This window comes from Rissa tridactyla, chromosome 8, assembly GCF_028500815.1.
Source record: "Rissa tridactyla isolate bRisTri1 chromosome 8, bRisTri1.patW.cur.20221130, whole genome shotgun sequence".
NCBI lineage: Eukaryota > Metazoa > Chordata > Aves > Charadriiformes > Laridae > Rissa > Rissa tridactyla.
In genome coordinates this window covers 52052531-52074998 of record NC_071473.1, presented here as the reverse complement: position 1 = coordinate 52074998, position 22468 = coordinate 52052531, and the positions used below count along the sequence as shown (strand labels likewise).

The following is a 22468-nucleotide window of genomic DNA, read 5'->3' as shown; positions in this document are numbered from 1 at the left end:
TATCACGGATACTCACCGGCTCAGTTACAACTGCATGGGGAGAACAGTTGTCCCACCTAAATCCTGCTTCTGTCAGCTACCGCCCTGCCCGCGGCTGCAGAAAGCGGCCGGTCCCGCTCCCCGAAGCGGAGAGCATCGGTAGATGGAGATATCTTTCCGCGCCACGCGGTCCGTGCATGCCCATGATAGGTGGGTGCGGGTAAATTTGGGGTGTTGGGGAGCTGTAGCTGCCATCTCCCCACCTCTCCCGACTGAGATACAGACCCAGGCTCCCGCCACCGACTTTTTCTGGGCACCTTTTATAAGGCTAAAGCAATGCAAAATAAATCTGCCTTCTCCTGGTATTCCTTGAGGGCAGAAATACTGTGAGATGCCTTCGTTTCACTTTTTTCTTTAAAACTATAGATGCCTCACACCGACAAAAATTAATAGAGAAAAAAAACCACCCCAAAACTATGAGCCCCCAAACATTAAAATCTCATCTGAACACCGAACCGTTCGGGTTCCCCTGGGCGTGCGCAGGGAGCCCTGTACAGGCAAAGCGCGTGAGATACCCGGTGCGAAGCTGGCTGCGTGTTTCTCGGTAAGCGCCCTTTGCCTGTCGAACCGTGTAGGGACTATTAACGCCGCAAACAAAACTTTTGAGGACCATTTTGGGTGAACGCTGGAACAGCCACAGGCTGGAAGGAGGTTTTGAAAAGCCTGATATAGGGAGGGAATGTCACGGATGCTTTAAAAGCCTTCGGATGCGTGTGAAAACGACATATATATTACACATTATCTCCACAGAACAAACACCATTTGAAATGTGCCCCTTTTTAACTGCCATTATGAGCTGTCTAAAGAGCATTTTCGTTGGAACTTGGGAGGAAAGGAGAAGGAAAAAAAAAAAAAAAAAAAAAAGCCCACTGATCTTACACCTGCTCTTTAGCAGTGGGAAGTGGGTTCTCAATCTGTTAACATGACCATCTGGCCAATCTGCATATCACGGCTATCTGGATTACGGTACGATGGAATGACAATAACGTAGCCAAAACAAAAGTAAAATGCATCAAAAACTAACAGTAGCGCAGCCCTTTTGATTTCAAATTAAATAATAAATGTGGTATCACAGCAAAGCGAGACAGCCAGCTAAATAATTAAAAATAAGCCTTCGCTACGGCATAATTAAGTAAACAATATGGTGTGTGTTCCTATATGAGCCGGCAAGAGTTTCCGCCGTCGAACGCCCCACTTTTTGCGAAGCAGCTACCAGGAGTTCGAGGCGCTGCGACAGCACTTTGGGTGATGTGGAGTATTGTCAGGACACCCCTCGCATCCCTGCGACGCGCCGAACCGCCCGCGCCTATCGCCAGGATTAATGCGGCAACAATCAATACCAATCGTCCTAAAAGATTAGGGCGCAAAAGCCTTATGTATCTTTCCGACCCCCCTCCAGTACCTCCACGGGTATTTTGGCCACCTGCAGCCGTTCTCTGCACTAGCCAATCTTTGGGTTATTCCCATCGACGCCTCTTTGCGGTGGGTCCAAGTAGAAATATTTAAAAATCCGCCCATGGGAACGTGAAATGGGTCTGCTTAAAGTTCAAGGTCAGGTGCTATACGCTACGGCCCAGGCAGTTACCCACAGAGGATATTTAGACGCTAAGTTAATTTTCCCAGTCGCAGAAATAAGGCTGGCTTCTCGCACCTCCGCTGGCTTCTTTTCTGAACACGAAGAGAAAAACGAGCTCGTGTAAATAAAACCCTGTCCCCAGGTTCCTCTTAAATTTGGGATTTTTTTTCAATGTCCTCCCGAAAGATTAAAAGATTTTCTCTGCCGCAAATACCTCGCTAGCTTAATTCTCGCCCAAAGCGCATAATGATGGCCATCCAAAAAAATAAATCGGGCATCGCAGCATCGCCTCCTGGCCTGCCACCCAGCTTCGTCCACTGGAGAAGCCTCTAAAAACTGTGACCTCTCACAAAATTTAACTACTTCCATTGCGAATCTATTCTCCAATCTGATCACATTAGCAGAAGGAACTCCAAAGCAGTAAAAAACTCCAGAAAGTTCTCGGTTGAGTGCCTACTAATGAACAAAGGTTAACTTTATCTAAAAGGTCAAATGCCTGGTGGCTAAGGTTGTGACCTTAACAACTTAAATTGTGACCTTGCCACGTGCCTAGTATATTGTAGATTCTGATACAGATCATCTGGTAAAGGACCGGTCATAAATTAGCTTTACTGTTCGACTCCCACAAAGAAAACGGTTTGCCACAATGGTTTCCAACTTGTCATTTGATACAAGAGCAGAATAAGTGAAAACTAAAAAGCGAACCCAAGTTCAGAGTATGAAAATGCCGCCTGCTTTTAGTTAAGCAGATTAGAAACTGCAAACTGAGAGCAATACTCTAGATTTCAATACATTTTTTGGTCAACCTCTAATTCACAAAACACCGATCTTACTTTCCTTTTTTTTTTTTTTTTTTTTTTTTTAAACGAAAATGACATGTAGTTTGCCTATTTGCATATTTTTGTTTTCTCTTTCCAGCCATTTCTTAAAGAGAATAATTGATTTCAGTAGCTTTGTAAGGAGCACTATTTAAATCTGTGCACATGTGTTCCCTTACAGATGATAGTGCCTACTGAAGAAAAAGCGTGGATTCAAAGCAATAATTATTGTACATGTTTAGAAGGAAAGGGACATCTCGCTGCTGAAGTCATCTTGAATAAGGGCATCTTGGAAGAGAATAATCCCCCCCCCCAAAAAAAAAAAAAAAAAAAAAGACGACAAAGAGTAGGGGGGGGGAGGAAAACCCAAGAAAAGGAGAAGCGAGCACTATGGGTGAAAAGGTCACAATGGTTTTGGCACGTATCTTCAAGCACGTTTCGGAGTCTGTGCCTCCTGCCAATACTGGCAACTTCTCAAAACTTTTAAGGAGGTAAAAACATTGTTTAGTGTTTACAAATCTTCTGTACTATAGCAGATGCTCGTCAAATCCGCTATATGTAAGTTGACCAGCCTACCTAATATTTGCGCTGGTGACTTCCTCCTGATAAATAAACGGTCCATACATTTGGGGAGCGAGGTCGGATGGAGTTTGAGACAAAGGACCCTTAATTTTTTTTATTTTTTTTCCCCCTTTTGTAATTTTCCTGTTGCGCACCCGGCACAAGCTGCCATTACTGCGGGTCTGCGGGAACCAATGGCTGTCAACTTGGCCAATGTTCAGGTGTAACAAAGACTGCTGGGATACATCGGAGGGGGGAAAAAAAAGGGAAAAAAGGGGGAAAAAAAAAAGGTAGCCTATATGCGAGGCTTGCGGTACACCTCTGTGAAGCGATATAGATGGCGACCACGCTGTGCTACCTCCGAAAAATCATTTTGTCCCCCTCCCCGGTGAGGTTTAGCAGGGAATACGCCGGCACACGCTACTGCATTAAGAGCACAATGCGATGCGTGCAATCAGCAAACAACGGCCGAAAACACGAAGCGGTGCGGTCTGCACTGGCGCGTTACCGCTTACACAAAACCGCAAACCTAACCCAAAAAAAAACAAGCCTAAGCCTCGCGCTAACTCTCCGCGGCGAAGATCTAGTCCGAAGAACAATTAGTGCAATTGCTGCCTGTTGATGATGACGGCAGAAATAAATAAGAGTTCGCTATCAAGGCTACTGTTTGCCAACAGCGTGCTGATAAGATGGTGTATCCCTAATCACAATATTGAACTTTTATAATGTCTATTGCCCGACTGTTATAGCAGGGAGAGGATGCCTTTGAGCTCCCCGGAGAACTTGCAGCCCTGGGTTTGGTCCTTTTCTCCCCATCCTACGTTTTTGCGACCCTACACGCCGGATAAACCAAGACCGTTGGCTTCTATTAACAACTTTTGCACTCTGCAAAGGCTGCTTTTCATTTGGGAAACACAATACAGACCAGTATTTACCGGCACGGCACTATATATAAATCTAAATAATGAAAACCTGCGTGCCGTATAGCACTACATAGCAGTTTTTCAGCTGCGGATATCAAAACTCTTAAAGCACGTCACCCGCTCCAACACGGAGGAGGAAACTGAGGCAGACAAAAGGGACGCGAGTCGCCAGTCTCCTTGGGGATGGGGACGGAACGGGAGGGGACTCGCAATGCCCCAGCCCCAATCTCCCTTCGGCTAGCCATAAATCGGTAATCCTTCCTTCACCGTGCCCCATAGTAAATTGCAGAGTAAATAAGTGATTTTCCACAATATTTGCCTACCTCACCTTCACCACAAAAATGCAATACGATTTACCAGATCGCACCGAAGCACAAAGTAAATTTCACAGCTTATCTGTAGGAAATACTGTGAGGATACTCAAAAGTTATTTCCGGACGGGGATCGTACCCGTAAAAATCACGGCGGTGACACCGCCTGCGGTAACAACCGCTGCCGGGACTCAGCGCAGGAAAACTTTGGGGAAGCCAAAACTTTCTGCGAGATCCTCTGAAGGAAGGCGGATTGGAAATGCAGGCTCCCGGTGCTGTAATTTGCTCAGTTTTCTTACTGATACGTACTGATATAGAAGTGGTTTCTAACAATATGATTCCTCTCCCCCCCCGCTCCTCATTTTTTCCAGCCTCTCCAGCCCCTCAACGTGCAAGCCAGGCTGAAAACCAGGGGGACCCATGCACGCTCTACACGAAAACCAGGGCCTAGCACTTCACAGGCGCACATTTTTCTGCAATATAATCACTCGGGAGAACTACAATAGCGTATTATTTTATCCAGTCAACCTACTACACATCCTCTGGGCACACCGAGCCGCTCCGCGGGCAGGGTGTACTTTGCGCTGGAGTCAGAGATCCCAAGATTTTCATTTTCATCGCATGCAAAAACATCTCGCCGCCCTCCCCTCCCTCCCCCCACCCCCCCCACAAGCACAATATTATCAAACCAGGAATTTGTTTCAAGACCCGCTTGGCTTCTGGGTGTATAAATTGTGATATTGCAGGGGGGGTTTAAACACCTCCTTTTCCCCACAGGACTGTCTGGGGGTTGTTTTGTGGCCGCTCAGACCTCACGGCTGGGTTTTGCTATCGAGGGACCGTCTTCCCCTTCCCCTCCGAGCCCAGTCCTGCGGGATTTACACTCCCCATCCCACCCCTGGTACTCCTGACCCACAGGCCTCGGGCCTTCTCAGACTACTTTATGCATAACATATACAACTTTTTTTTTTTTTTAAATTAAAAACCTATATCTATATGCTTTCCCCCCAAAATCATGTGAAAAATCAGGATAAAGGAAGCCATGTCCGGCTGCGATCCCTCCTAGGACAACATTTAGGATAACACCTGTGAAGGATGCCCGAAACGCCGTTAACCCCGGGATACGCGAGAGCCGCTTTTACACGGCTGCACCTTAAAAAGCCCACGAAAACAAAAACAAAACAAACAAAAAAGGGGTGGGGGGGGGCAGTTTTGGCCCTCCCCTGGCCGCCCCGGGAGGGCGATAACCGGCGTCCCTCCGCTCCCTCCCCGCTCATGCAGCCGCCGCCGGGGCACGGCACCCGGCACGGAGATAAACCGAAAAGTTGGAGAAGGTGGTATAGAAAGGCACTTACCTGCTGCGTGCACAAAGTATGCCAAATATAAATCGAGTTCCTTAACAGAAACTCCTATATGGTGGGGCTGTACGCACAGCCCGGGGTTAGAGCACTGTGGGGACTTTACAAGGCGCTCGCCATCAGTACTTTCGAGCGGAATACCTTTAAATAAAATCACCATAACAAGGTCCAACCTCCAGACCTTATCTGCCTGGCGAAGGCAGTCAATTCTTCTCATCTTGCCCTTCTGGTCTGGATTGGAAAGAACGCAACACGGAGGCTTTTTTCCTGTGACTGTGAGAACAAAATCCTCCCGAAATTCAGGCCTGATATCTTTCCGGAGCTTTGCCAGAAGTCTGGATGCCCATTTTTGCTTTACCTCGGGTTTTTCACTTAGCAGTTCGTCCTTCACGGCTCTCTCTTCCTCTTTTGACATGCGTTTTTCATGTTTTTTGAAGTATTTTCTTTTTCGGGCTTGCAAGTTGAACCACGTGTATGCAAACGCTCGGACGTGAGGCAGAAGTGCTTCGATGAAGGGATGAAATTCATCCTGAAAAAGTTACAGAGAAGGGTCGATGTCACCGAAAACATAACAAAAAGCCTTCAGAAACAGGGCTTTCGCGAGGCGCTAAGGCTGGCCGGGATGGTGAGGATTTAGGAGGGTGCTTGTATGGTTTTTTTGGGGCTGACAGACCCCGGCCCCGCCACCGCCGCGTCCCCGCTTCACCTCGCACCCACCCGAAACCTCCCCCGAAAACGGGGTCCCACTTCAAACCCAGCACCCCGGCGGAGACGGTGCAGCGATGGGGCCCTTTCCCCGCGCTCCAAATCGCTCTTATTTTTTTTTTTAAGGAAAAGAAATATAAAAAAAAGAAAAAAGGGGGAGAATGAGTTAAAAAGCTAAAAAACCTGTCCACGAGTCCACTTGCGGAGCGCGTATCTCCCTTTGCTCTCTCCCTGACCCCGCTGCTTGCGGTGTAGCCAGCGTATGCCCGCCAATTTGGCAAATCCTAAACATTTGGATGCCAATCAATGTTTGTATGGGGAAGTCTAAAGTATAGTAAAACTTTCCCTAAGATATATTTGGAAATAGCAGCAGGCAGTATAGTAAAACGCCAATGTAGCTGCACATACAAATACAATGAAGGGTGGTTTTCTCCCCGTTTCCTAAGCGGCGACGGGAGCAGAAAGTAAGGTGGACGATTTATCCCGCGTGCAAAACAATAACTGACACTAAAATCCTAGAAAAAGCAACTCTCGCCATTATTTTTTTTTTTTAATAAAAGTTTTGTTTACATTTAGTCAAAAATAAAAACAAATAAAACCCTGATATTTACGCATGTTAGGAGAAGACAAACTCAGAGCCTTTCTAGAAAATAAAAAGAAACAGGAAAATTCGAAAAATGCGGTAACAGAAAACCTCAGCACGACTTCTGCAAATACACATAGAATTATTAATTTTTTTCCTTTACGCGTTGCGTCGTATTTTCATATATTTAAAAAGAAATGCCCTACTCGGAAAGTTAGTTTGGCCATCCAGAGACACCGCTTGCTCTGTGTAACGAGGAGTTCAAGATCACCCCCTCTTCCTTGGCACAAAAATAACCACGATTAAAATTATACTGACAATTTAAAAAAAAAAAAAAAAAAAACCAAGTGCAAGAAAGACCCCCAGATTTTGTTAAAAATAAATAAATAAAAATATATATATTCTCCGAAAGTACTACATGAATCAGCCAGGGAGATCAAAACGTATTATAACACACTGGGACCACGCTTTTTGTTTTTCTCTGAATAAATGAATGACCAAACTCCGGGCCGGACGTAAAAACATATATAGCCTGTGGGGGCCTGATCCAGCACCGCGTGCTGGGGACGTCCCTGCTTCCAGGGGCCGAGTTCCTCCTCCTCTCAGGATCGGGCCCTCCAGGAGGGAAAAAATGAAAAGTAATTTGTGCAACGTTTTCCCCCAGCATGGTAAAAGCCACCCGCTGCCTACCCTTGCAAGGCAACACTGGGGATTTTTCAGATTAACTAACTTTTTTTTTTTTTTTTTTTTTTTTAAATTATCCCATGGAGTACGTTTCCTACCCAAATCATCACAGGTCGTGCAAATATTGTTATTAGCAGAGACATCTTACTTCCTTTCAACACCTTATTTTAACTTGCGTTTTCTTTTTAAAAATCAGGAAAAATTTGAGAAATCAATAGTAGAAATATCTATCAGCAAAATCCTGTCGTAATTCAAGACCTTCTGCTGACTTCCCAAAAGCTTTCATTGCACTTATTCTGAGTGGCCCCTGAATTGTAAATACTTAAATCCATAGGTAATACCACAGCATTTATTTTTATTTTAAACACAGATTGTTAAAAACTACCAAAACCGGCACAATATATTTCATTACAGCACAGCAGAGCGGCAGTAATCACAAGTACTATGACTGATCATTAAAATATAAGCAGGTAAAATAAAACAAATCACTCCCATGATTGGCACGCTCTTTCCTCCCCCCCCCCCACGTACACACACAACCCCCCCCCCTTCATCCTCTACTGGAAAAGATCATAGTTTCAAATTTCAATAAAGTTTAAAAAAAAAAAAAAAAAGAAAGAAAAAGATTGCTGCGAGTTTGCAGTCGGCAGATTCAAAAAGTGAGAGGAGGCACAATCCCAGCACATGGAGCTGCTCTCACCCACCAGAAACAGCTCTCGGGGAGGGGAGGCGGGGTGGGGGGGGTGTGGGGGAAACGAGGAAAAAAAAAAAAATTGATAAAAAATACCAAAACTACAGGTCCCTACAAGCTATTAAAAATAATAAAGCCTCCCTTCTGATCCCTCCTGTCCTTCCCCTTCTCCACTCAGGGAGAGGGGAGGAAAAAAGGCCTTTTGTCAAGTGGAAGTTTATCTGCGAAGGTACCCGCAGCAGAGGCTCCACAGACCCACAATGAGCCAGGGGAGCGCTTCCAGCGCTCCTGGTTTCTAAAACACGCCTCGGTACACCCTGAAATATTTTAACTTTTCTGCTTTAAGCAAGCGCTTTGTCCTGCCTGATCTCATGTGCTCGGGACTTCTTTTGGCCGGGCGCTGGATGCTGTCCAAGAGAGAGTCGCTTTAACCTGCGCTGAAGCTGATTGCTACGATGTGAACCTGAAAGGGGAGGTAAAAACAACACACCCCCCCCCAAAAAAAATTAAAAAAAAAAAAACAAAAACACCAAACCTAAAAACCACTTTAAAAGACTTCAGGGAGGGGGGAGAGGGAGGAAATAATAAAAAAAGAAGGTGCTTTTTGGTGTCAAGTCATGGCTGAAGTAAATGAAAAGCACCGCTGCTCGGCGCGCGAGGTGCGCACGTCCCTGTTAGACTCCAATGTGTCTTTTCAAAATGGTGTACGAGGAGAAAAGGTTAATGACTCATAAACAGACCAACTTTCAAACTGTCTTGGTAAACACGCCGCTCCGTAAAAATCGCGCCGCTTCAATCTCGGCGGCGAGGTATTAGCAAAGTCGAAGTGGAAATAAAAGCACTCGGGACTGATCAAACAAAATTGGGCTGGAAGCGGGGAGGTGGTGGTGGTGGGGAAGCAGTTTCTGCACAATACAATTATTTATTTCAGTGTTATTATACTTCCCTCCCCCCCCCCCCCCCCCCCAAAAAAAAAAAAAAAGTTTAGGAAATGTGTCAATGCAAGTGTGCTAACAGATGTGCAGACCTGCCTGCAGCCTCGCTGCAAAATATCAAGATTTTAAGTAACTGGTGGAAAAGGAGAGGATCTTTGCCTTTCCCCAACTTCGCTTTTAAGGGAAACTTTCAAAGTATTTGATAAAGGCGTCTGCTTTCCCCCCTCGGCGTTTGATGGGTCACCTAAAAATAAAAGGCATCAGAAAGCTGGGAAAGCGGGAATAAAAAGTAAGTTGGGTGGGTTTGTTTGGGGTTTTTTTGCTTCATTTCACTACTCTGCAAAGTTTGAGGATCCAGCCCTCCCGAGAGCAGCCTGTTTCTAAGCAGCACCTAAAATTTGGGCCGCACAATTCTGCATTGCGTGGATCGAAATTCTCCTCTGCTCTTTAGAAAGGTGTAAAGAAAAAAAAAAAAAAAGGAAAAAAAAAAAAGAAAAAAAAAAAGGGAAAAAAACCCCCCCACCACCACCAAAAATCCCCTACGACAAAAGAGCCCCAAAACCCGGCCCAAAGGCGCCCGCAATAGTGTAACACTGCAAAGGAGTCTTTTGAAACACTGTATTTCTGCTGATGTTTTTTGAAATTAAGCCAGCTACACCGACCCTTGTTAATATTTTTTACAATCCATTTGCTTGTAAATCTATTAGGAGATGTGCGTACGTTCCCCAACTCTTTCCTAGCTCTTCAGCAGATATGTAAATGCAACGATGTTTAGGTTTTTTTCCTGACAGATGATACAAAATGCTCGTGCCATTTCAGTTCCAGTGCTTGGATAAATACGCTCATAACTGGGATTTTTGTTTGTTTTCCTCTTCTAACCCACTTTCTAAAGCTTCCCTTTAAATCTGAACCAAAACTTAAGATCAAAAAAAAAACAAAAAACAAAAACCACCCAAACAAATCTCTGTCCCAAAACTTGTATCAATAAAAGCTCCTGAAATGAAAAATAGGAAATTGCTTGCTGTTGCTCCGGCCTCACCCCCCTTTTTCTAAAGAAAATGACAGAATCACCTAATTGATCCTTCGGAGGGAAGAGTTTGTCAGGAGGCCTCTAATCCTCATATTACTTTTCCAAACGTGCAACAAGAATGCGAGATTTGCACAACTGAGTAAAAGCACAGTACTTGCCTTTTTCTTTTTTTAAATTAAAAAAAAAAAAAAGTGCGTGGGGGGAGACACGACACCAGGACAGGGAGCAACCGGCCCATGGATTTATTTTCTCTCCTTAACGTGGAACTGGGCCTACTGAACCCACGGAGCGACACGTGCGGATGCAGAGCGACGCGGTGCCGGCCCTGCGAGGAGCGTATCGCTGAGGCAGAACTGACAAAACCCAGGTATTTTGCAGAGTTGAATTAAAGGCACAAACTTTGGGCAAGGCAGAGCGCGGAGTCGCATCCCGCGTCCTTCGCAAACTCCCGTTTTCCTCCTGCCTTTAATCAAGTGGACGGCTTTTTAAACCCGGTGGAGTTTCGTGCCCCCGACGGCCTGACTTCTCCTCGCCTGGCACCCCAGAAATTTGGAGGAGGCTAGGGAAAGGTTGTGGGGGGGGACGACACACCAGGACGAGGGAAGGGGACGAAACTTTTGCAGCTCTTCAGGCTGCCTGGGAAGCTGCTTCCCCTCGCTCTGCATTTCGTTGCCTTTTTCTCGACGGAAAGAACCCGGAGAGGCTTTCTCACCGGGAGAAAAAAAATATTCAAATTAAATTAATAAGAATAATGTAGTCAAAATCTCCTGCAGGAGGAAATAATCTGGGGTTTGAGTCCACCACAAAGCATTTCCTCGTTAAACCATTATATCCTGCTAATTGAAGGTGTGTAATTTAGCGTCCTGCAGCAGCGTGCGGGGAAAGAGGGGGGGGGTTTGGGGGGGGGGGGCCGGGCGGCGCTCCGCGGCCGCGCAACTCGGGGGCACCGCGGGGCGACCTCCCTCCCCCCTCCTCCCTTCCCGCCCCCGCGCAGCCCCGTCCCGCCGCAAGCGGGGGGTGAGGGGGGAGCGCAAAAGTTGCGCCGAGTCCCGCGGGGGGCCCGATCCGCGGGCGGGAGGGTCGCTGGGGCGGGGGGGGGAGGACTCGACACAGACATACACACGAGGGACAAGTTTGTGGGTGTCCTCCTCTCCCCCCGGAGGCGGGGGGGGGGGGCTCGATCTGCGCGGGTGCGGAGGGCACACCGCGGCTGCAGCGCGGGAGCGTACCCCAGGTGCGGAGGACGCTCCGTCTCCGCGCCCGGTGACGGGGGTGGGGGGGGGGGGAGGAATATGCGGGGAGGCTGCGGGGCCGATCCCACCCGCGTAACCCCCGGGTGGGGAGGTGCGGGGGGCGCCTGGAAGCGGCGCAGCGGCTGCGGCGGGGCGCGGAGCGGAGCGGAGCGGCGGTGCGGGCGGGCGGCGGCAGCATCGATCGCGGATGACCAAGCACGGCGGGGCCGTGCGGGGCGTCCCGCAGCACAGCCCCCCCCCCACACACACACACCCCGCCACCACCACCACCACCCCCCCTTTATTAATTAATCCATTAATAAGTAGGCGCCATTAGCCATGTGCCGACACAAATGGCCGTGCGGGCTGGGGGGTGGGGGGGGGCGGTAGGGGGGGGACGCAAGCGAAAGGCAACAAAGTTAGTTTCGGCGAGCTGCGTTCGTGCCCCTTCCCCGGCGCGCAGCGACACGCACCCCCCCGCGCAGCGCCGGCCCCTCCGCGCCCCGGCAGCCGCTTACCTGGGTGAGACAGAGCGGAGAATACATGACTGCTGCGGGGGGCTGCGGTTTGGAGGTGTGCGTGTGCGGGGAGAGAGGGAGAGAGAGAGAGAGGGGGGGGAGAGAGGGAGAGAGAGGAGGGGAAAAAAAAAAAGAGAGAGAGAGAGAGAGAGAGGAGAGAGAGAGAGGAGAGGAGGGGGAGCCCCGAGCCTGCTTCTTGCTTTCACATTTCCAACTCTGCCAAACTGCAGCCAGCGCGGAGCCGCTCCATGAGCTGAACTTTAACCCCGCCTCGACTTTCCCGCACTACGCGCTCGGCATGCCTGCCCTGCGCGACGTTAAAGGCATAGCGCACGCTTGCGCGCCTCCGCCGCACCCCCCCGGCCTCCTCCGCCTCCTCCTCCTCCTTCTCCTTCTTCTCCTTCCTCCAGTTCCGCGCCCCTCCGCGCCGCTCTGCCTCCGCGCCCGGCTCCGCTCCGCGCTCCGCGCCGCCCGCGGGGGCGGGGAGGGGCGGGGAGGGGGATGCGGCTCCTCCGCCTTCCCTCCGCCCCGCCGCCCCGCAGCGCGGGCAGTGCGCGGAGAGGAGAGCGGTGCTGGGCTCAAAGTTTTCTTCTTTGGGTTTTTTTGTGTGTGTGTTTGGGGTTTTTTTATTTTTTTTTTTTTATATTTTTTTTCCCGACGGCTGCGGCTCCGCTCGGTCCTTGGCTGGGGGTAGGGGGGGGACAGAGGACGGGGAGGGGACGGGAGCGACGCTGCGTTCACAACTTTCCCCATCGCCTTTGGCACTTGTCATTTTAAATCAAGCGCTTTATGGTCAGGGGTGCTCATTCCACTTAAAAATAATAATAATAAAATAATAAATTTTAAAAAACCTGCAACCCATCAATTCATCTGCACGTCGCGTTGTTCTCCCCCCCCCACCACCACCACCCCCACGCCCCCCTTACTAACAAAATCACTCCTTAAAATTAAAAATACACCCGCGCCTCCTGCCACTTCTTCAGCGCATTGTTTTGGCACCCGGCGAGGTTTGGGTTTGGGGTTTGGATGCTCTCCAGCCCTCTCCTGGGGACTCGCAGGGTGTCCCGTGTGTTGTGTGTATGTCCCGTGTGTGCCCGTCCCGTCCGTCCCCCCCCTCCCCAACGGTGTCCCCTCCCATCCTCGGGAATAGCGTTTCCCGCTGATGCTGGGTTTAGGAGACCCCCGCGTCCTTGCGCGTAGTTATCCGGTGGGGAAAAATCCCATGCGTAGCGGGACACGGGGAAAAAAAATCCCCACCAGGCAGCTCGTTTAAAAGGTGGCCGGGGGGGTGGGATGCACCCCCGCAAAGCGCTCCCCTCCGCCCCCGCGCATCCCACCCCCCCGCCCTCCGCGCTGCACCGTTCCCAGCCTTTTTGCGGTTTGCAGCATTATCTTTAAGTAACTTTTGCCGCCCTTCGGGAGACTTTTTGGCCGCGGGACGGCTGGTTGCGCCCTCTAGGCAGGGGCCGCGGCCAAGCGCAGCCCCTCCGCAGCCGCGGACACCCCCCTCACCCTCCCCCCCGCAAAAAAAGAGGGGGGGGACACGACAGAAGAAACACCTTCTCTCCACACCCCGCGGTATTTTTTTGCGGTAAACGGGTGGGCGCGTGAGTTATTCTTATTTTTTCCCAACTCAGCGTTTTGCTAAGCACGCTTTTAAATAAATATATATATATATATAAAAAAAAGCTTTTTTTAAAAAAATTAAGCTTTTTTTTTTCCCTCCCACCCCCCTTTTTTGTGGGGGTGAGGGGGGGGCTAAATCCGGAGGTTTCCGCGGCTCCGTCCCCGCCAGCGGCTCCGTCCCCGCGGGGCGCCGCCAACTTCGGCGGAAAAGGCAAAAAAAAAAAAAAAAAAAAAAAAAAAATCCCGAAAAAAAAAGGGAATTAAAAAAAAAAAAAAAGGCGCGCCCCTCCCCCCCGGGGGAGTTCAAACGACGCAACACCCACCCCCGCCGCTGATTGGACAGCGCTGGGTAACGTCAGACCGCCCCGCCCCGACGATTGGCCCCCGCCGCGGTCCGTCACAGCCCGCGCCCAGCCGCGTTTCTTTGTGCGCGGCCGCGGGCGCTTCCAGACGGCGCGTACGGAGGGGCGGGGGGTGATGGGGTGGGGGGGGCGGGCGTGGGGGGCGGAATCTGTCAAGCTCAGCGGTTTTCTCAAATCCCTGGAAAAAAAAAATGATTAAAAAAAAAGAAATGCGGGGGGGGGGGAAGGCAACTCCGGTGCTGACACCCGCGCTCCCTCCGCGCCCAGACCCCGCGCAGCTCCCGCCCAGACAATAGCTGCTGCCCGCTGCGAAAGCATGGAAATCAGGTTAAAAAAAAAAACCAAACCAACAAACCAAAAGCCAACAAACAACAAAAAAAGAGAAGTTTAAGAAGCGCCACGTACCATGGGCAGGTATAAAGAGTACGTGAGAAACTTTCCGGGGCTCAGACGATTGGCTCCGCTTGTTGACACTTTTTTTTAATATTTATTTTTCCGCGATTTTTTTTTTTAATAGCCAAAATAAACTTGCAGCCGTTGGGAACCCGGAAGAGAATAACCGCCGCAGCCAATTGCCGCCTGCCGTTAGGTGCTTTTTTTTTTTTTTTCCCCCTTGGGTTTTGGAATTTTTCTTTTGTTTTTGGGGTTTTGGTTTTTTTTTTTTTTTTTTTCCTGCCCGGGGGAGGCCCGGGGGTGCGGGCCGGGCGCTGCCGCCGCCTCTCCCCGCTGCGCCGGGACTTTGCAGAAGTTGCGAGCGATTCGGCAGCCGCCCGCCTTCCTCCTCCCCTTCCCCTCCTCCTCCTCCTCCTCCTCCCCCCGCACACTCCCCCCCACACACCCCCGCCCGCTTATTTCCGCAATCGCCGCGATTTGCATAGGAGCCCCGCACCGTGGGGGGGGGGGGGGGGGCGGCGGGGCTCACCGACATCCTCTATTCCCCCCCTGGTACCCGCTGCGGGCCACCAGCATCACACACACACCCCGCAGCCGGGGGTTCTCCGCAGGGCGGCTCTGCGGGATGGGCGGCGGGGGGGTGCTGCGGGCAGCGAGCGCCCCTTACACGGGTAACCCCCTCCCCTTGCACGGGTAACAACACCCCCCCCCGGATAACTCCCTCCCTTGCACGGCTAACCCGCCTTTGCATGGATAACCCCCTCCCCTGCACTGATACCCCCCTCCTTCCACGGATAAACCCCCCCGGCCTTGCATGGGTAGCCCCCTCTCCTTGCACGGGTAACCCCCTCCCCTGCACTGATACCCCCTCCCCTGCACGGTTAACCCCCCCTCTGCACGGGTGACCCCCTCCCCTTGCATGGATAACCCCCTCCCCTTGCATGGATAACCCCCCCTCTGCACAGGTAACCCCTTCCCCTTGAAGGGATGACCCCTCCCTTGCACGGATGACCCCCCCCCCTCTAACGCCCCCCGCCCCGCCAATGGGCAACCCTCCCCGGCGCAGGGAACCCCCGTGCCGCAAAGCTCCCTTGCTGCACGGCCAAACTTACCTGGCACTAGCAAACCCCCCCTCCTACCCCCCCACCCACCCCACCCCCCCCCCGATTTTGCACGGGCACCAGCCCTGCTTTGCGCACACACCCCCCCCCACACCGCCTCCCCGTGCTATGCACAGCCCTCCCGGGTGCGGGGGGGGGCCCCCCGGTTCGGCGGCGGCCGGGCAAGCCCTCGGCGGGGGGGGGGAGGAACCCTCCTTCCAGCCGCCCCTGGCAGCGCTGCAGCAGCCGGGGGCCGAGCTCCAAAGTCTCCAACTTACACCGCACCCCTAAAATAGTCCTGATTTCATCCCTGAAAGGATTTCCTGGCTTTGTGTGTCTTAACTAGCCTTGGCCATTTTTGTAGAATAACCCTATTATTCACAGCTCCGAGGGTACAATCTGCTAAAGTCACTTAATAAAAAAAAAAAAAAAAAAAGAAAAACCTTCAAAGGGCGTGAGAAATAAAGGCAAACAAACAATTGTCTGTAGCTCTCAGCTCCCCTTGATCGTGGATACCCGCTTCATTAACAGCAGAAGCATTATATTCTTAAAACTGGAAGCCTCAAGATGCGTGATAATACTGCAAAATTAATTTGGGGAGGGGGGAAGCAAGTGGTTTTGAAGGTTAATTACTGTTTTTTTACAACAAAGTGAGACTTTAACTCACAAAACTTATCTCGTAACTTAACGAGTGGCATGGTTATCCTTCAGAATTTTCTGCTTTTAATCGACTCGAGCAGGTATTTAAAGACACGGAGGGCTGCGGCCCCGATGTATTGAACAGAGAGAGAAAAAAAAAAATAAGAAAGAAAAAAAAAAACCCAACCAAAAAAACCCCTAAAACCCTCAGATAGTGATTTTCAGTTTCACGTTTGGGAGCCCCAGACCTGTGCTGGTGACGGCGCAGCTCCGTATGCGGCGCGTTTTAACCTCCCGGCAGCGGCTCTGGTTCTCGGTTACCTCCTGGTGACCCCTCGGAAGGAGCCCGCCGATTCCCAGCGGTCTGGAGACCACAGGTTGGAAACCACTGGTTTTGCATAAACTTCTGTTACTCGGCGCGGGCTTAGGTTGCGAGGGTTCCTCTTAGCAAATTGTCGAAGGATGATGTGTGCTGCATAAATTAAAACATCATGTCCCCTTGCCATGTGAAAGCATTATTAAAAGAAGCATAATAAGGGATTTCCACCATGTTATCAAGCGTACAAAGAAAACTCCGAATGGGAGGGATGGCTGTCATCGGGGGTAGAACAAGCTGGGATTTTGGAGAGGCTTGAGAAGGGCTGTGAATAGCCCGTCAGTTGGACAAGGATCAGCGCTGACAATAGCTGGTCTATATGCGGTATGGCCTGTTAACATACAGCAGCAATCATTAAAGGCCTGATCCTGACCACGGGGCTCTCCGAGGGCCCTGAGCCATGTTAGCGGCTTTGGGAGAGTCGCCGCGGCTACTCGCCTGACCCGGGGGCAGCTTCGCCCCGCCGAGGGCCAGAAGCCCCCCGAAATCACCGGGGGCTCAATCCTGACCCCCTTTCCATCAAGACCTTAGAGCCACGCGCCACTATGACTCGCGTCTCCGAAACTATCTCCAAAACTTACATGCCATTACGGTTGATGGAAATTGATGCCCAGGTGTTTCTGTGTTATCCCACCACCCACTACGGAATTAGCTACAAATCCCGGCAGAAATGTGCTGGAGGAGCCGTAGGCCAGCGCCGAGCCTAACCTGATCACGCCATCCTCCGTCAAATTTATATCGGCCAAAGACACTAAAAATGAGAGCGGTCTGTAAGACGCTCTCCAAGGAAAGAGACTGATTTATTATTTCATGTGTACGTAGAGAACTGAGCATAACGGGTTTTTCCTCCTCGCTCCAAAGGCTCCAAACCCTGATGCAACATAAACAAACACCACGGTCGTGCAAACGCCGTGTCACCCTTCAACGGGAGGGCAGGTGGGCAGAAGCTTCGATCTCCAGGCTCCAAAGTTCAGGGAGTAGCTTAAATAAGCAGACTAATAAATTTGATGGAAATTCTCACCTTGCACCACTAAATACATGTGAATAATAACATTTTTGGATGCAGCGTTTTCTGCCCGTCACTGTGATTCCCAGCAGGAGAGCAGGGGAGGATGAAGAGGTGCCGCAGTCCCCATCGGACAGATGAGGACCAGAATTCAGGGTCTGGGCCATAGGTGCATCGCCAAAGCCACGTACACGTGGGGATGGGAATTAAAGTCGTCGTGCTAAGGGCAACTGGGAATAACTGCACTAAAAATTGGCCGATCCTATCCCTTTCGCTGTGAAATCTCCGACTTCAACCGGGAGTTACCGGAGGCGTTGCTGCCTGGCACGGCTGGGCGTGGGGTGCTGGCTCCGTATCTCAGAAATGCCTGCGGACTTGTAATGCGTTTCCACGGGGTCCCGAGTCTATTGCGAGATGCATTGTGGAGGAAATAACTTCCCAGCAAAAGTGTGCAGGCTACGGAAAGGAAGCAAACAGAACGGAGAGAGGCGGGATAAGCAGTGCCTCCCCTTTTGTTTTGCTGTAGATCTTCTAATGGGGAGCAAAATACGTGGTAATACTGCTTTAACACTAATACCGCTTCGCAAGCAGGATTTATTCGAAAAACAAAAATACAGTAAAGTGAAAGCACCCTGCGAAAGTGAAGGCAGTGGATTAAGCTGGCTGTGATTTACTGCTGGGTTTGAGCAGTGCCCGCTGGGCCAGCCCTGCGGCAGAGCCCGGCTTCGGCCCGTGCCAGCGGGCACCTCCGAGCCCCTGCCCACCACGTCGATGCCTCCATCCAGCTGGATAAACCCCCTCCGTTCGACCCTGGGAAAGGACACGAATATGGACAGTCACCCTCGGATATATCTTATTTGTAGGCAGTCCGGCGGTGTTATCGCCGCCGGAAGCTGACGGACACCTCTCACAACAGTACGGAGTCGTTCCCCAGCGATACCAAGTGATTACAGCGTAGGGTATCGATATCGCCAACATCCTAACGCCGGCGCTTTATCAGGCAGTTTGGCATAAACACTTTGGACCTAATCTTGCACTTGAAAGTTCTGCTTGAATAAAGCTTGCGCAAGGGTGGTATAATCATGAGGTGGCAAATAATCTATATATGCAGGCACACACAAATTATTTTAGTGTATTTTATATCTACACATTGTCATATTTATGCAACGCGTTCCTCAAAAGGGAAGTACGTCTTTTGTCGCTGTTTTTCATATGAGAACGTTTCACATTCAGGGTTCGCTCATCATGTAAAAGCTGAGATTCAATACGCGGCGCGAAAAATAAAGCTTAAGAATTGCTAATTGGACTTTGTAAGATGCAGGTAACACAAACTGAGGTGTGTTACGAAGGAAAGTTATGCCTGAGAGAAAACAGGAATATAGTGCAAAAAAAAAATGCTGACGACATCACGCTTACAGCCAGCAGTGGTATTTTAGCCCTAATTAACATGCGTTCCCCGCTGCCCTTTGCTGCATGCTTTCCTCTGTGGTCTACAACTTTCAAAATGAGATGTGCATTATTTCCCCCAATAAACAACAAACAAACAAACAAACAAATAAATAAATAAAAATCCAAACAGCAATCTGTTTAAATACTAAGTCTTTTTTTTTTTTTCCCCCCACATTTCTCATCTACGCTAAAGTTCTGGGGGGAAAAAAAAAAAATAAATCTGAGTGACCTTTTCAGACAAAACCAGGGACAGCTTTGTTCCCAGGTTAGGGACCGGTGAGGAGGGCACGGGAACAGGTGCGGGTTTATTCCTGCTTTTCTGGCATTGTGTGTGTCGCACATAATTCATCAGCAAATCTCTCCCCCAACTATTTTTCAAAATAGTTTAAGCCCTGCTGACCCAGAGTGCACATGAGATCTGAGCGCTTTCCTCCCGGATACAGAGCAGTAAAGTTTTCCATCACAAGTTCTGCAAACTCCCTCTCTTTTCTGCTATTAAAAAAAAAACCAAACCCTTTTCAGCCTTAAATGAGGTATTCTGTAAAACATGGAAAGATCCGTATTCTTGATAGGAAGGACAGGAACTGCCTAATATAAGTATTTTAGAAAATGCACTTTTATGACATAAACCCCACGCTAAATGAAATTTTAGGGAATACAAAGTAATACTCTTCAACTGCAATTAGTAACTTTTCACTTCTCCACCTATTCTAATTTTATAGACCACTTCAGAAGGTGCAAGGGGTGAGTCATAAAAAGTCGTGTGTATCTATCTCACGTGCAAAGGTCGGTTGTAAGAACTCAAATCTGCGTGAGAGCCAACGCTTCTGCCTAAAAGATGTCATAAAAAATGAGAGAGGGACGGAGGGACGCGCGCGCGGTCGGTTTTGCTCGCTCTGCCTTTCCCAGTGCCCACGGCTCCTTCGGAACAGCGAGAGAAATGTGTTAGTCTCAGCACCTGAACGCTGGTGTTTTTTGGGGTTGGTTTTTTTTTTTTTTGAAGTCTTTATTACTGTAATTCACTGACCTGCCGCAGTGTAAACCCTGGCAATAGAGATCCCTGGGATGGGCACCCTGTGCTGGTGCTGGATCTCTCTGGAGAGGCTGCATTGGATTTTTTTTTTGCAGAAGAGAAGTTTTTCTTTTAAAAAAAAATGAAAAAAAGAAGTGTAATCCTTGTGGGCTGCCTGTCACAATCACTGCTCTCCTTTCTTAGCAGCAGGGAGAAGGTGAGACCATCCTCTGCTCACCCGACTGTTGTGTTAACTTCTATACTGGGCTGGGATGATTTCCATAGGGTAACCCCCGGAACAGCCAGGCGCAATGCACAGGTGGCTCTTACAAAGGGACGCGCTCAGCTACGTTTTGATTCAGATTCCTGGAAAAACACATAAATCACGACACCGCCCCACCTACGTATGCCCGACCCCTCCGTTAACTTCTTGGATGAAAAAGGTTATTGCTGAGCCTACGGAGCAGGTGTACGTATGGTCGCAGAGCTCACACAGACTATATTATTCCTCCCTCAGAAAGCTGAAAAGCCGAGCCCGGAGATCCCCCAGCCCAGCTCCCCCCCGCTCCTCCAGGAGGAAATAAGCATTTCCTTACAGATATTCTATTTTTTTTTTTTTATCCTCTTCGGATTCAGCTCGTCACTAAATATAGAAACTCTTGTAGCCATACAAAACGTGCATCGCCCACAGCTGCTCATTTGCAATTTGTTCTGCACTTAAAAATCTCTTAACGCTACAAATAAACTTTGGGAAAGTTACATCCCAATAAACAATGAGGTGTTGTTTAAAATTACATGTGCTACTGTATTATTAGGTCTCTACCGACACTACAATTATCTTTTGAAGCTGGCAATAACGTATTAGCTGTTCAGTCAGACGCAGAAATAGACTGGTGTATAAGCCCTCTGCCATTTTTATGAATGGAAAATATTTTAAAAGATTGTTTCCACTTTCTTCTTTGTCGTCTCCCCAGAAGGAGCCCCCTTGCCGAGGATCTTTCCCCACGTCACTTTAATATTCATATATATTATCCATACATTGCGATAAATGATTAACTGCCTCCCCCCCCCCCCACTCCCCCCTTCCCCCCCAGCCCCAAACAATACATATACTTATTGGATTAACTACTCAGTCCTCGCTGGTAAGGAAAGCGGTATCCGTGAGCTCTCGCTTTTATTTGCACGTACAGTTGTAGATCTGTGGCATGACAATAAAAAAAAAAAATAAAAACAAAGCCGCGAATAATCCCTACGCGGGAGCGCAGTGTCCGCCGCAGCATCCGCCTGCTCCGCGGCACCATTTTTACTCGCCAAAGGGAGTTCGCAGCCCGGCGGTTTCTGCTGGGTTTTGCCTGATTTCTGCTCGGTTTTACCCGATTTCTGCCCGTTCTCCGAGCAGAGGCTGGCCGGCGGGGGCGGCGGTGATGGGCGTCGCGGCTCCCCGTCCTCCGTGGCCCCCCGCCGGCACAGCCTTGGCACCGCTTCGCCAGGGGGAGGGCGGGGGGGAAGCAGAAATCGGGGGGAAAAAGGAGGGGGAAAGAGAGGGGGGAAAAAAAAAAAAAAAAAAAAAGAAAAACCTTTAAGGTTTGCTGTTTGATTTTGGTCTGGCTTTTGTGGTTTGGTTTTTTTCTTTTTTTTCCGGGGGCGGGGGGGGGGTAAATTAAATAAATAAATCTCGCAACCTGCCATCTCTGCCTTCTCAAACGTTCGCCAAGTCACTGGTAGCCATTTTCATCTAAGGTACAGGAAAAGGAAAGAAAAAGGGGGGAAAAAAATTCCAAATCAAGAAAGGAATTAAAAAAAACCACCCCAAAACCCAGGAGAAGCGCAGCCCGCGCAGGTGGGGACCGCCGCCGCTCCAGCCGCTCCGCGCCCGCGAAACCCCCGCCGCTCGCTCCGCGATCTGCGGATATTTCCCTCCTCCCCCCCTTTTTTTTTTCTCTTTCCCCTTTTTTCCAGGCTCCCCCCCCCCCCGCCCCCTCTTTTGCCGCAGTCTCCGTCCGGCGCTGGGGCGAGTCACGGCAGCACCGCGCCGGCGACGGGCTGATTTATCGCCGCTCCAGCCCCGGCTCGCAATTATGTCACTCTAAATCACGCACATGCGGAGAGCGGGGAGTTTTTGGCCAGCTCGGAGCCACCCCCACCCCCCCAAAAAAATAAAAATAAAAAAAAAGGTTATAAATGCGAAAATAAAAGGGTGAGGGGGAAGAAATCCAGGGGAGAGCCGGCGCCCCCCGACCCCCGCCGCAAAATAAAGTCTCCGCAAAAGTAGCGGGGGCGGCGGGCACGGCGGAGCGGGGCGGCGCGGAGGGAGGGAGGGAGGGAGGGAGGGATGATGGAGGGATGGCGGGGGGGGGGGGGGGCACCCCGCCGCCGCCCGCCCCCGCCGCTCCCCGGCGTGGTGGGGGGTGCGGGGGGAACCCGCCGAGCCCTCCCGCCCAGCCCGGTCCTGCTGCCAGCACCGCCCGTGCGTATCCGCATGGATATGTGCGTATCCGCATAGATATGTGCATATCCACAACTGTATGTGCTATCCACATA

At 50.2% G+C, this 22468-nt stretch overlaps 1 protein-coding gene across 12 annotated transcripts in view; it reads right to left on the bottom strand.

Annotated features, from left to right (window-relative positions):
* NFIA (nuclear factor I A) overlaps positions 1-12468 on the bottom strand; it is a 258402-nt gene extending 245934 nt beyond the window's left edge. For 3 of the 12 annotated variants that reach the window (XM_054211821.1, XM_054211828.1, XM_054211827.1), the window contains exons 1-2: positions 11965-12457; positions 5584-6115 (exon numbers count right to left, since the gene is read on the bottom strand). In XM_054211821.1, coding sequence (XP_054067796.1) covers positions 5584-6115; positions 11965-11991 — 559 coding nt within the window. In that variant the 5' untranslated portion in view covers positions 11992-12457. Of the gene's footprint in view, positions 1-5583; positions 6116-11964 lie in introns of all 12 variants that reach the window. The other 9 variants (XM_054211817.1, XM_054211826.1, XM_054211823.1 and 6 more) reach the window with 7 other exon arrangements.
* Between the last annotated feature and the right edge of the window lie 10000 nt (positions 12469-22468).